The sequence below is a fragment of the Harpia harpyja genome, chromosome 4 (assembly GCF_026419915.1).
Source record: "Harpia harpyja isolate bHarHar1 chromosome 4, bHarHar1 primary haplotype, whole genome shotgun sequence".
NCBI classification, from domain to species: domain Eukaryota; kingdom Metazoa; phylum Chordata; class Aves; order Accipitriformes; family Accipitridae; genus Harpia; species Harpia harpyja.
This window is the reverse complement of record NC_068943.1, coordinates 63,461,846-63,475,829: the sequence shown is the minus strand read 5'-3', so window position 1 is coordinate 63,475,829 and position 13,984 is coordinate 63,461,846. Positions and strand designations below refer to the sequence as shown.

The window sequence follows — 13,984 nt, the reverse complement described above, 5'->3', positions numbered from 1 at the left end:
TGGGGGCAGCCTGAAGGTCTTGACTGAAAGTTTTGGCTGTTGCACATGAAACTTAATTACAAGGTCAGAGACAAGAACTTGTTTGTTGGGGATTTACAGGAGGAAAATAAAAGCTTTTGAGATTTTGCTTCAGCAGACAGATGCTGTTAGGAGTGCCATCGCCTTTTGCATTCAGGGGCTATATCATTCCTACAGTCCAAGGCTTGAATTCCATCTTTGTTTAATAAACCCAAAGCCAAATGCTGCTGAAAACAGTTGCAGAATTTGGGTAAGCTTCCTTCCAGAGTCAGCCAAGTAATTCTAGGAACAGTTCAACCTGCTACATCCTAAGGTCTTGATTCAGCAAGATAAGTAAGCAGGAATTCATTCATTCAGCACTGAATTCATTGCCAAACCGAAGTTCAGAAGCTATCAGAGAATCTAATTCCTGAAGGATGGAGGCACTGAATTGCATTCATAAATCTTCCTCCACAGCAGACAGTGAGAACCAGGACAGAATCAGAGGAAGAGAGCTTACAAATTCCAGTTACCATGTGGTCTGCTGAAGCCTCTGACCTTCCTGAAGGGCAAGAGAGGAAAGTTTCTCTGTGCCTCATGAACACTGTCAGGCAGGACTAACATCTATCTGTCCACCGCAGAAGAAACCCTCCAAACAGCAAGACTTCTCTAGAGGGACAAATTTCCACAGTCCAGCTACTGCTGAAGGTGCTTTGAACTGCATTGGCCAACACAGGCCCACATTAGTGATGTGTGTGTGTGTGTGTGTTCATTTTTTAAGATAAATTGAATCACATCCCTCCTAGCTTTACGTTGGGCATGTCCCAATCTCTGCGTCAGCAGGACCGTGGGGTTACGCATACCAGTAAGCCAGCATGTCATGCATGCTCTGCCCTTATGGCCTAGGTCGCCCACAGTTCCAGCACAGTCTGTGTGTTTCTGCACCTCTCACAGCCCGGCAGCGGGGCCCTGATTTGGATGCTGGCATGGTGAAGAGCTTGACGTGCATTTGTTTACCTAGTGCTACTTTTACATGGAATACAGCTATTTGGCAGAGTCAAATGCTTTACATTATGTTACAAATCAAATCAGTTCTCTTTCTTCTTGCCAGTAAGCAGCAGTTCCTGGGGTTTTCTGAATGGTTAAACTCTGTGAATAAAAAACCAGTATCATGCCACTCAGAAGTGCAATATAACACTATCAGAATGAAGGTGTGGGCCCAAGGTCCATGTAGGTCAGTCTGGGTTACCAGCACCAGCTAACAGTGCACTGCTAAGGGAAAGAGCAAGAATGGGCAACCCTTCAGTGATTTGCCCCCAAAAGACCCCTGGTTCCCAGGAATCTGTGGTCCAGGAACATTCCGGCTCAGACACACCATCTTTGTAGTCAAATCTTTTTTTTTTTTTTTCCTATTGATTTGTCCGGCCATTCTTGAACCCATCCACACTTTTGGTGTGCACACATCCCAAGGCAAGGAGTTCAGTAACTTTTAACATCCCTTGTGTGGAGTCTCCCTTTCCTTTTTGTTTTCGTTGTCCACCTTCTACTTTATTTTTATTAATTTTGCTTTGAAAAATTATTAATTTGAAGTTCAGGACAATTTGTCAAAATTTTAGTCTGAGAGAGAAAAGTAACATGAGTGTGAAACATCACTGTAATTTTTTTTATTCTTCTCTTGTATTTAATTTTTAGCTGTACACCCCTAGCCCACTGACTACACAAATTCTTGATGCAAGCCCTTGCAATTTATCGAGATTTTCACAATGTCTGATGCTTTTCTAGAAGACTTGGGTTTTGAAAGAGGGGATCTTTGGGTACCTTTTCCTTGCTTGTGTGCTCTCACCCGTTTCAACTGTCAAGGTGTTTGCTGCTGTCGTTGCAGGGAAAAGTTTTAAAACGCAACTTTAGGACGCTCAGGTTTTTGAGCCAAACCCCGGGCTTCTGAGAACTCCAATTCATGACTTTAAAACGCCGCGTGAATTATAAGCAATAGTAATTCGTCCCTTGGGAGGAATTCTTCCCTTCCACATTAAAAACGCCCGTGCTGTGAGAGGACGAGCGGCACCTCCAGCACGGGGAGGGGGCGAGGGCCCGGCCGGCTGCGGGAGCCGGCAGGTGGGTGCCGGAGGGCGGGAGGGTCGAACGGACGGACGGACGGACGGACACCGGCTTCCCGCAGCGGGGCGCGGCCGGGGGTGCGCGGCGCCGGGCCGGGCCGGGCGGCGGGCGGCGGGGGAGCGGAGCCGCGCGGGCGGGGGGCGCCGCCGGGGCGCTGCCGGCGGAAGGCGCTGGGTGCCAGGTCGGAGCGGGGCGCCGGTCCCGCCCCGGCGCTATCCGGCCGGCGGGGAAGCCCGGCCGGCAGCCGCAGCCCTCTGCCTCCCGCGGGCAGCGGCAGCCCCCCGCCCCGCCTCTGCCCCTCCTGGCGCGGAGCCTTTTTTTTCTTTTTTTTTTTTTTTGGGGGGGGGGGGGTGCGCGCGGCAGCTCGCACCCAGCCGTGGCGGGGGGGAGCGTGGGCAGCGCCTCCTTCCGTGGGGCAGGGTTAGCCGCTGCCGGCAGGTCAATTAGGGCCGGAGCGGCCCCCCCCCCCCCCGTCCCCTCCCCTCCCCCGCCGTTGCCCGTGCGTGTGCGCGCTGATGACAGTAATTTTGAGGGCGATGTTGCAACGGGGCAGAGTGTGCGGGGCGGCCCGTGCTGAACTTTATAACGCTCCTGCATGTCAGCCGCCCTCGAGATTGCGTCCATAAACGGGTCAGCGGTAGCGGCGGCCGGCCTCGCCGCCCTCGCCGCCTCCCTCCTGCCTCCGGGCCGCCCGGCCAGGAAGGGGAGTTCTCTGGGAATACAGCGGCGGCCGGGAGCCCAGTCGCAGCCTCAGCGCTGCCGCGCCGCGCCCGGGCTCTCGGCGGGAAGCGAGATGAGGGGCAAAGAGGAGAAGTCGTCGCTGAAAGGTGGGTTCACCGCTCTGCCGGCGGGACACCCTGCCTCGGCAGGAAAACTGCTCCCCGGGGGGGGAATAACCCCTCCAGCAGCGGGGCACCGGAGGATACGGGGCGGGGGGTGTGCGTGCGGGGTACGGCCGCGGCAGCGTTTGGCACGGAAAGGGGCCAGGTGACTTGGCAAGAGCAGCGGGGCCCTGGCTAAAAGGCCGATGCAAAGCGGGGCCGAGGGTGGTGGCGTAACCGGCCGGAGCGGGGGCAGCGGGGCGCAGCGGCGGGCGGCGGGGGGGGGGCCGCGCTCGGGCTGCGCCGCGGGCACTCGCGGGCAGCGTGGGGGGCCGCGGCGGAGCGGGGGAGGAGGCGAGTGGGTTGCAGCCCGCGGCAGGTTGTGCAGAAGAGGGGGGGAGGCTGCGCCGGAGCCTGCCCGGCGGCTGGGAGCCGCTTGCCCCTGCGCACAGCTGGCGGGAGTGTGGCGGGGAGGCAGCGCCGGCCCGGCTGCGGGCCGCCACGTCGTTGAGCCCGGAGGGAGATGCCAGGGGAGCCAGCGAGAGGGGATCGGGAGCTCCGGGTACCCTCAAAACTGCGGGTCTCGAGCAATTTTTAACAGCAGCACTCTGAAAGCAGTCCGGAGGGGGCTGAGGAGACTGGCTGCGCCTATTCCAGTATATCAAGTTTGGGGGTCATTTAGTTTTTTGTGGGTTTTTTTTTCCTTCCATTAATGAGAGTGACAGTTTTTGCAACAGTGAGGAAAGCAACAAGTGGGAGAAGCTAGAGCCCTGCCAGCTGCAGCCACCTTTTCCTTGCTTCTTCCGTCGCCCCTTCCTTCCCTGGCGCCGGCTCCCTTGCGCTCCCCCGCACCGCGCCGGCGGGGCCGGGCAGACCCCCCCCGCCGCTCCGGGAAGGACACCGGCGGCTCGGTGCAGAGACGAGAGGAGCCGGCAAGCATCCCTCCTTACTCTCTCGCTGTAAAGCCTTTGCAGCGCTTTTTAAGAGCTGTGCCCACCTCGCGGGGGTTATCTCTGTACTCCAGGTCATCCGTCTTGCTGCTCAGGGTGAGCTGCAGCCTTTGACGGCTGCTGTGCTGGGGTGCTTGCCATCACCCCCCCCCCCCCGCCCCGAGGCAGATGATATAGGCAGCTGCCAAGGGATGCCGCCCAGCGGCGGCCTGTGGTTGCGGGGAGAGGCAGCAGCAGCGGGTGCAGAGTCAAAAAAAAGAGAAAAAAAAAAAGGTCTCCGGGCGGGGGGCGGAGGGGGGCACGTTGCAGCTGGAGGCGCTGGCCGCAGCCCAGCGCCCTTCGCTCACACAGCAAGGCGAAATACGCGCATGAAGAACGCCCCGTCGGGTGGAAAGTTCCACCCGCCTGTAGCGCGCAGGAGCCCGGCACCCCCCGGCCGCGCCTGCCCCCTGCGAGGGCTTCTGCGCTGGGTCTGCCTGCGCCCGGGGGGACGGCGGTCCCCGGGCAGCATCGTTTCACCTTGTGCTTCGTGCATGTACGCGGTGAGCCCGCAAGGAAGCGACTTGAGCAATTAAGTCCCGGTACACGGTGTTCTAAATGACCGTGTACAGTGGAAGCAAAAACTGCGGAGTGGGGCTGTTTTCCTTTTTTTTTTTTTTTCCCCTCCCTTAGTGCACTTGTCCAGTCCTCGGTCATCTCCCCACCTTTTCTAGAAGCTGATCTCTGCGCTTTCCTCCAAGTTCAGGGGACTGGGATTTTTTTTTTTTCCCCTTGTTTCCCTTTTTGGCATTAAAAAAAGACGCTGGTTTGTTGGTTTTTTTTTTTTTTTCCTTTTCCCTTTCAGTAATGTCCCAGCCGGGATCAGGGCAGTGCACAGAAGGGACATTTGTTTGTTTTACTGAAAACCGGGCAGGAAATCTTGTTCTCCTGAGTCACTGCGGCTCCTTCAAGGAAACGTCAGCGTCCCTTATCGCCGCTCCCCCGGGGCGGCGGGCCGGCGGCGGGGCCCGGCAGCGGACGCGGGCTGCGGGTTGAGGGGGGGGACACACACACCGCACACTTTAAGAATTGATGCTCGTCGAGGGCAGAACCAGATTTCAAGTTTATATAACCGGAAAAAAAAAAGGAGGGGGGGTTGATGCGTTTGCTCGTGGATGCTCTGCACGGTGGGGATGCTGGGGGGGGCGTCCCCCGGGGGTTGCGGCCAAGGTAGGGCGGTGGCAAGGGCGGCGACGGTCGGTCCCCCCCCCGACGTCCTCGGAGGCGGCCACCGGCTGCCTCCGAGGACGTCGGGGGGGGGGGGGGGCCGACCGTCGCCGCCCCGCCCCGGTCCCGCCCATCACCGCTGCCACTTAAGCGCCGTCGGATGCCTCGCCGAGGCAGTGCGGTGCTGGGAGCCGGTGATATCGTACGCTCGTTATTTATCTCCACCACCACCAACCACCACCCCCCACCCCGCTCCAAAATGACCGTGAAGGCAGCCGAGGCGTCTGGTCCTACCTTGACTTACTCGAAGATGAGGGGGATGGTGGCCATCCTCATCGGTGAGCGGCAGGGGGGGCTTCTTCGAGGATGCTTGGGGGAGCTGTGATTTTTCTCGCAGGCTGGTTTAACGATTTGATTTTTCCTTTCCCTGTCCTTTTTATAGCTTTCATGAAGCAGAGAAGAATGGGGCTAAACGACTTCATTCAGAAGATAGCTACCAACTCCTATGCATGCAAGCAGTAAGTATCAGAAATTTTGGCAGGATTTCGGTCACAAATACCACTCCGTATTGCGAGATCCAGTTAAAAAAAAAAAGTTTGTTTACTGTAATACCTCTGGCATGACTGTTACGGAAGAGTTAATTGATCTTCTTGAGGTATTACTCACTTGGCAACAATCTTCGTGAGCTGGGTTTGGGAGAAATAAATTGGGTGGGATTTGTAGTGACTCACCCGCATTTTGAACTGTACTTACAGTATAAATACACTTCTTTGTATGACGGAATTTACTTTCTCTAGATTAATTTTACTCCTTAAGTCGAATAGATTGTTTCAGTTGCCTTCTGTAATAGCCCAACCCAAAACTCGTTGTCCGCGATACATGCTTGCCCTCTGGCGGAAAGCTCTGCCTGATGCTTCTGGGAACTCTTCTAATCATGCATGCCCTTATCCTTGCAGCCCTGAGGTTCAGTCTATCTTGAAAATCTCCCAGCCTCAAGAGCCTGAACTTATGAATGCTAATCCGTCTCCTCCGGTAAGTAGATTTTACTCAGTGAAGCATTTTTAGAAAATTGAATCAGACAGTAATAGAAGTGTAGCAGAATTAGCATCATGAGTGTTACTTTTGTTCAGCTTATAGCACACTGATGTAACTGGGAAAAAGTCTAATCGAGTTAGACTGAAACTTTTTCTTCTCCTGACATGGAGAAGAAATTTTAAAAAGCTTTATTAGCTCTTCCTTCATTATGGAATGTGGCTAAGACCTCAACAAGAACTTTTAAGTAAGCTATGGCTGTTATACTCTTCTTAGGCAGTGCCTAACAGTTTAAGGTACCTGGTAGAGGTCAATATTAAATTTTAGTGGTAAGAAGAGTGCTAATCTTCATTTTCAAGGTCACTGTATTTATATTTTTTAAAAAGGGACATTGTCGAGACTCTCACTACCAAACTGTTTTAATAAATGTGGTTTCTGTCTGTTGATTTTTCTAGCCCAGTCCTTCACAGCAGATCAATCTTGGTCCATCATCCAACCCACATGCCAAACCATCAGACTTTCATTTCTTAAAAGTGATTGGAAAAGGCAGTTTTGGGAAGGTAAACTTAACTTCTTTTTCGTTGTAATTTATTTACACTTCAGCTCTTGTATGTAATGCCCGAGGGTCAGGTTTGTACTGGCTTTGGTAAATGGTGGTCATTTAAACCAGACCCGAGCATGTCCTGCTGCCCAGTGCCTGGCTCCCTGTGTAGCTGCAGGGAGAGGGAGTGGTGTGCTGTGTTTGAAAGAGTCATAAAAGAGCCAGGGAGTGTGGTGCACTGGTGCTGGGAAGAATATATACTTTGCTTTTGAAAGGGAAAGAAACTAGACGTAAAGAACGGTGGGCTAGATTAGTCTGCCAGAGTGGTAATAGCATTAGGCATGTCCAGCAAAGGGCTTGCACATTGAACCAGAGGGATGTGGCAGTGCTCAGCAGTTAACATAAAGGCTTCTTTCCAGTTGTGTTTACAAGTTGTTCTGTATTTCAGTATTGCTCAGTTCTGGGATTTTATCCTCTTTTAGGTTCTCCTTGCACGGCATAAGGCAGAAGAACAGTTCTATGCTGTTAAAGTCCTGCAGAAAAAAGCAATCCTGAAGAAGAAGGAGGTAAGCTGCTGCTTCGTGATGCCATTGCAATGTCCATCAAATATATTTTTACTGCTATTACTAAGCCAGTGTACTAAACATTGATGATTTCTTATGTTTTCAGGAGAAGCACATCATGTCAGAGCGCAATGTCCTGCTGAAAAATGTGAAACACCCCTTCCTGGTCGGGCTTCACTTTTCCTTCCAAACTGCAGACAAACTGTATTTTGTCCTAGACTACATCAATGGTGGAGAGGTAAGCAGTAAGAAAATGAAGTAGTATTTCCTATCGTGTGCACGGTGGACTTTTTCACCCTTCCTTTTAAATAAAAAAGACTTGCAAGGGGAAAAGTCATGGGGGAAAAGTTACTAGATTGAATGTTTTCAGCCTGCCAAGTTTTGAACTACCAAAGGATCGTTAGGCCATTTCCTGCTATTGTTCTCCCTCGCTATATATGTTGAGTCTAATTAAGTGCATTGTTAACAGGCTTTGGCGCCGTTCACACAACTTTGTTCTCTCTGTCTCCTGTAGTTGTTCTACCATCTCCAGAGGGAGCGTTGCTTCCTGGAGCCAAGAGCCCGATTTTATGCTGCTGAAATTGCCAGTGCACTGGGCTACCTGCACTCCCTGAACATTGTTTATCGGTAAGCAACCTCGTCCAGTTTGTCAGACTGAAAAAACCACGTGCTTTCTTGAATAAGCATTGAAAAGTTGATCTCAATATGAGCTCAGAATTGCTTTTAATATTTTTTTGTGACTTAGTGAAGTTCTGTAAACAATTGCACCTAAAATATTCTTACTGTATCTCCTCTAACGAACACTTGTCTTCCTTCATCTCTTCCTACAGTGACTTGAAGCCAGAGAATATCCTGCTCGATTCGCAGGGACACATCGTCTTGACTGACTTTGGACTCTGCAAAGAAAACATAGAGCACAATGGCACGACCTCCACCTTCTGCGGCACACCAGAGGTACGGCCAACCCTTAGCCTGCCACTCACAGAGTGGCAGCAAGTGCTGTCCTCGTCGGTGCAAGCTGACGTCTCCCATGTATATTTACAGCTGGTTAGACAAGCAGGGGGTATTACAGGTCTTCTAATATCAGGCTGCCAGTGAGGACATGTAGGACACACAGAGCTTGTTGAGCAGGAGAGAACAGCTCTCAAGCCATCTCCCTGTTTATAAAGAGCTTGTAGCTTTCTGGTAGCTTAGATGTTGCTGGGATTCAGTAAGCTGCTTTCATTCAAGAATGGAGAGGCTTTCCTAATTATAAAGGTCCCTTTGGCTAACATGGCTCTCTTCCTTCTCTTACACAGTATCTCGCTCCTGAAGTGCTTCATAAGCAGCCCTATGACCGGACTGTGGACTGGTGGTGCCTTGGAGCAGTCCTGTATGAGATGCTTTATGGCCTGGTAAGCAACGAATCCTTTGTGACAAATCAAACGAGCTTACTTGTCCCTTCCCCACAAGAAACCCCATGCCCGCCTGTGAGGCTCATTAACCTGGGTCTCTCCTTTCCCACAGCCGCCCTTCTACAGCAGGAACACAGCAGAAATGTACGACAACATCTTGAACAAACCTTTGCAGCTGAAGCCAAATATTACCAACTCGGCTAGACACCTCCTGGAAGGCCTCTTGCAGAAGGATAGGACGAAGAGGCTTGGTGCCAAGGAGGACTTTGTAAGTGCAAATGGGCCAGTGCCTGTAGGCAGCACGGCAGGGAGTGACTAGGCCATGCTGCTTGCATTAGCTTGGGTCTGAATTAATCTGTTTTTCTCTCTGTAACAGATGGAGGTTAAGAATCACATCTTCTTCTCCCCAATTAACTGGGATGATCTCATTAATAAGAAGATTACACCTCCTTTTAACCCAAATGTGGTACGTATCACTTCTAATTATAGAATGTATGGAGAGTGTGTTTTCGCCCCTTGTCTTTGTGGGGTGCCCAGGAGCGGGGAGGAACTGGCCAGGTGGCTGTGTTTGGGGAACACAGCTTTTCGTTCCCCTCTGGCTATCCAGGCAAGGTTAAAAATAAGCTGTAGGTGACTTTTTGGTGATAGACAATCTAAATTTAGCTTGGTTTTTTGGCCTCGCATGCGTCATTTGCATGGCTATTTTAAAATAATCCCCAGCATCCCCGTTTTACCAAAGGGGAAGGTAAGATGTAGAAAGCAAATAGCTTCCCAAGGGCAGAGTTACATTTGGCTCGTCAAATAGTAACATCTAAGGAGAGGGATATGGTTGTGGACGTTGTTGTCTTTCACTTTCTGAGCATTTTATAAACTAAATTTAATAACTAGCCCTGAGATCAAAGTCCTGCCCTGCAAACTGCTGCATGGCAGAGTGGTGTGTTTGCATTTGGCTTCTGTTGCATGCGCTTAGTTGGAGGGTAGTGCATTAAATTGAACCACCTTATTTTTATTGAGACAATCTGCAGCAGGGTACAAAAAAAGGTCAAACTAAAACTGACAAAGGCTGTTAAACAGTGGGCCTGAGGTGATAACACTGAGTTTTCACACAAGGGTGCTCGTCGGCATTTTGAATTGAACTGTGCACTCACAAAGCATTTGGGTCTAAATGTTGTGTCTTGCCCTTTCTGCAGAGTGGCCCCAGTGACCTGCGACACTTCGATCCGGAGTTTACAGATGAGCCAGTCCCCAACTCCATCGGCCAGTCCCCAGACAGCATCCTCATCACCGCCAGCGTCAAAGAAGCCGCTGAGGCTTTTTTGGGCTTCTCATATGCCCCACCCGTGGACTCTTTCTTGTGAACATTTTTCTTTCTTTCTTTTTTAATAATAATAACTATTATTTTTATTTTTTGTTTGGCCTTCTGGTGGAACTGCCAGTCGACCAGTCATCTTGAAAGAGAATTTGCACATTTCCACCATGGCAGCTTTGCAGCCTTAATTTCAACTACACTGTTTGCTGGAAGTTTTTTTGAAGAGCACATCACTCTCTAAATGAGCTTTACAGGCTTTTCATTTCCATTCGTTCTTCCCCCAAAGTGGTGCTGTCTCCTTGGGAAAGAAAAACAAGAGTGACTGCTGCCATAGACTCCTGCAGCAGATCGTAGGAGTAAGAACAAGCTGTTTTGAAATCGTGCTCCGAAAAGCCTTGCCTGAAGATCTATCTGAACGTGATAAGGATTTTGTGAAATGTGCCTTTTTCTGATGAGATCTTGTGAGCTCCAAAGCTTTCGCTGTTGCAGAGTGTGTTTCTCAGTTCATTTATGTGGGTTTACTATGTGAACAAATGGTATGCGTGTGGTCTGCGTACTACAGATGGACTTAGTTTAAAGCATCAGTGTGACACTTGCAGGATACCACAATGTGGGGCATTGTTTGTTTCTTCCATATTTGGAAGATAAATTAAGTGTAATTTTGAAATTTCTTTTGTAAATCTATACAGTCAACTAAAATTATTGAAATGGGCTCACAATTACTTGTATCCAAATGCTTGAAGAAAGCATTGCTGCTATGAAAAAATATTTCTATTTTTAGAAAGGGTTTTTATGGACCAAAATGCCCCAGCTGCAGTCGGTCAAAGCTGTTGGTTTCTTTTTTTTTTTCTTTTTTCTTTTTTAGTTTAAAAAATGTCATCTGTAAAATGGGCATTATTTATGGGTTTGGGGTTTGGGGGTTTTTAATTCCTGCTTGTATGTATTGTAAAAAAGATCTGTACATTCAGTTGTAACTCTAGATGTATATTTAAACTTACAGACTTACTTGTAATGTATACCATCATTGTAATGTAATATAATTAACATGGTTATATGTATCATATTTTTTTGTGACCAAACCCATTGGTTTGCAGTAAAATCCTGAAAAATACTTCCATAAGCTCTTGTCATTTTTTATTTTAAAACTAAGGTTTTCTCTCTGAAAAGTGTTAGCCAGCTTTTTAAAAAAAAGATAAAGAACAAATCTGAGCTGCCAATCAGCTGAGATACCTGTGTAATTTTGCTTAGGTGTGTGATGGTTACTCCATCAAACTGCACCCATACAAGTCTTATCATGGACACACCTTGGCAAAATACTTGGTCTTCTAACTGGGGGTGTTCAAGTGGGTGTGTATAAATGTGGGTGCTCTTATGTGGTACAAATGTTGACAGTTCCTCAAAAGGAGTTTCTCTACCTCTAGCAAAGTGAAGGTACTGCTCTCTGGTGTGGACAAAGCGTAACTACACTTGAAGAATTAAGTCCTTAGGTCAGCTGTATATAAAGACTTGAGCTGTTTTAGCACTATGCTGCAGGCATATGCTAAAAGCAGGTGGTTTTAAGACTGATGGAAACTCCCTACCCCAGAGTCCATCCTGGAGCATCGAACGTTGCTGCTATGACCTGGGGCAGTGTAATGCACCCTGTGTTTACTGGTGTGACAAAATCTGTATCGGGAATGCAGATTTCATCAACTGGTTATATGCTTAGCTAGATGGGGTCTGCATACATGTAAAACTGAGCTGTTAATACAGGGTTTTATTACCGAGTACTACTGGGTGGCCTGCAAGAGGGACTTTCAGCCAAGAATTAAGATAACCACTTCTGGGGTGATCCCATTCAATTTCTTCTGCATGGTGATGGATGGCTTCCTTCTATGAAGGATGGGGCGTCTGCACCTTATTTACGGCTCCCATTATCCACTGATTACTGCAGTTGGTGGTCTTTTAGCAATTTGGAGAATCAAAATGAGCAGTTGCTGAGAAAAACTGGGCAAAGTTAACTGTTGCTTGGGCCACTGTGATAACAGCAGTGTAAGCAAAGCTTTCATAGGGGTGATACGTCTGTTCATTATATGTCCAAGATAAAAGCATGCAGTTAACTTTCCATCTTTTATTCTCTGTTGGATGTAGGAGCAAAAAAAACCCTGTATGGCTTCAGCTATAAATTGTGTCTGGGAGACCACACTCAGAGCTGAAAATGCTAATTTATAGAAACATCTCTCCTTTCAAATCGCGTTAGTATATGAAAGAGATGCAGCCGCCTCCCCCTCAAACTCCAACAATCCCAAATTCATGAGTTCACTAACTCTTTGAATAGTGTACTGACAGGCCTTGCAAGTCTTCCAGTGCTATAATGTGCCTGAAACATCCTTTGTGTTGATGACTTGTAGGCTAGAGATGTTAAAATCTATAGTGCTAATTTGCTCCTATAGAAAATGAAACTGCACTTGCTAAGCAATGAAGTTTTGTGATAGGCGTTATCTTTGCCTCACATTTCCCAGGCGTTAGCTAGGTGCTATGTGCAGATACACGAGCAGAGAACTGCAGCCCTAGGGTAACAAAACATTAAATGCTATCTGTCATTTTCTAGAAAAAAAAACACTGGGGTCATTAATAATAATGAAGAAGTATGGAACTTCAGCAACTCAGAGTTGTACCTTGGGTGTCTTTCATCTTTGCCAAGATGTAGGGTATTATTTTAATGGGTTACTTTTAAAAAACAATGTCTGATTGTAATTTTAACTGTTTTACCATGCGTAGGCTCATTATGTGGCTGCTGCTTTGTGCAAAAGTCTGCAACTGCTAGCAATGAATATTCAACACACACCGCCTCAATTTTTTAGTGTAGAAAAGGTGAAAAATTTGTCCATGTTTTTAATCTCCCTGAATCTGATGTATTACAGTCATGTCTGAAGGGAGGGAGTCTATGGCAGTCAGCTGTTTGGGGGGTTTGTTGTTTTACAGAATTCCCTGTCTGTAAGGTCTGTACTTCCTTATGAGAAAAATCTCTGGACTGAGAAGCAAAGGGCTAGAACTCCCGAAATCCCATCTGACATAGGTGTTATATGTTAATTTGACTAAGAGCTGAACCTGTGGTTTAATTTCACCCATTCGTAAATGGAAGTAATCATCCAAATTTTCTGCTGGTGGCAGTGTTGTAACCGCCACCAGCTTGGGTAGCATACTTAGCAGAACAGTCGACCCAATGAACCTTAAAACAAACATTATATTGTATTTTGTATGGTGAGTGTGCCTGGGCTCTCATACACCCCTTGGATGGAGTGTATTGATGATACACATGTAAAAATTTAAATACATAAATTCAGACATTTCACATGGTTTAGTCTGTATTACTTATCTCTGTGTACCATAAGCCATGGACTGTTCCATGACTCTTACGAAGATAAGTGAAACTTCTTAGTGACAGCATTTTTCTTGTGCTCTGTCTGTGCTCAGCAGGCCGTTACTTCTGGAGGGCAGTCTGGATCTTAAGCAAGTTAAGCAGGAGATGCCTGTTTCGCCCCTGAAAGTTTTTCAAAAAGTAGTCTTTGCCCATCTTCTGTACACTTCTCATAAAGACCCTGTAGAAATTAGTGAAGAAAACCAAGGCTCTTGTTCAGCCTTGCACTGCCAGTGAAACATTTCTACAGATAGCTGAAAAAAATGAGGGACACTGCTCAGAAAAGAGCTTTGGGTGGTGGTCCTAATTGGTCATCTTACCTGGGGTACCTAAAGTTAGGTTAGATGAATCTTGGCCCAGCTGTATTCTTCTAAGAAGTGAAATTAAATATTCCACAACATTACTTTCCTGTTTAACTGCAGTACCCGCTCTACAGATGCTTATGTGACACTATGTGGCTATAGTTACCCCGGTAGAGCTAGTAAGACAGCTTGTGGTAAGGATGGTTTCTGACACTCCCCACATTGACAGTTTCTGCTATCAAGACCAACATATAAAGATTGGGATAAAATTTTCCATGCTGGCTGGAACTGTCTATGGAAAGTTTCTGCAAAAAATGCTTCCAAAAGTACTTTCCAAAAGATGAGGGCTAA

At 48.2% G+C, this 13,984-nt stretch overlaps 1 protein-coding gene across 3 annotated transcripts in view; it reads left to right on the top strand.

The window, feature by feature from the left end:
- The window catches only part of SGK1 (serum/glucocorticoid regulated kinase 1), a 79,502-nt gene extending 68,459 nt beyond the window's left edge, over window positions 1–11,043 (top strand). Inside the window, exons 1-12 of one of the 3 annotated variants that reach the window (XM_052784420.1) lie at window positions 2,631–2,942; window positions 5,535–5,610; window positions 6,049–6,124; window positions 6,580–6,684; window positions 7,148–7,231; window positions 7,335–7,466; window positions 7,743–7,855; window positions 8,059–8,182; window positions 8,527–8,622; window positions 8,735–8,890; window positions 8,999–9,088; window positions 9,813–11,043. In XM_052784420.1, coding sequence (XP_052640380.1) covers window positions 2,711–2,942; window positions 5,535–5,610; window positions 6,049–6,124; window positions 6,580–6,684; window positions 7,148–7,231; window positions 7,335–7,466; window positions 7,743–7,855; window positions 8,059–8,182; window positions 8,527–8,622; window positions 8,735–8,890; window positions 8,999–9,088; window positions 9,813–9,980 — 1,452 coding nt within the window. In that variant the 5' untranslated portion in view covers window positions 2,631–2,710 and the 3' untranslated portion in view covers window positions 9,981–11,043. Of the gene's footprint in view, window positions 1–2,630; window positions 2,943–5,212; window positions 5,431–5,534; window positions 5,611–6,048; window positions 6,125–6,579; window positions 6,685–7,147; window positions 7,232–7,334; window positions 7,467–7,742; window positions 7,856–8,058; window positions 8,183–8,526; window positions 8,623–8,734; window positions 8,891–8,998; window positions 9,089–9,812 lie in introns of those variants that run through there. The other 2 variants (XM_052784421.1, XM_052784419.1) reach the window with 2 other exon arrangements.
- Window positions 11,044–13,984: the final 2,941 nt, after the last annotated feature.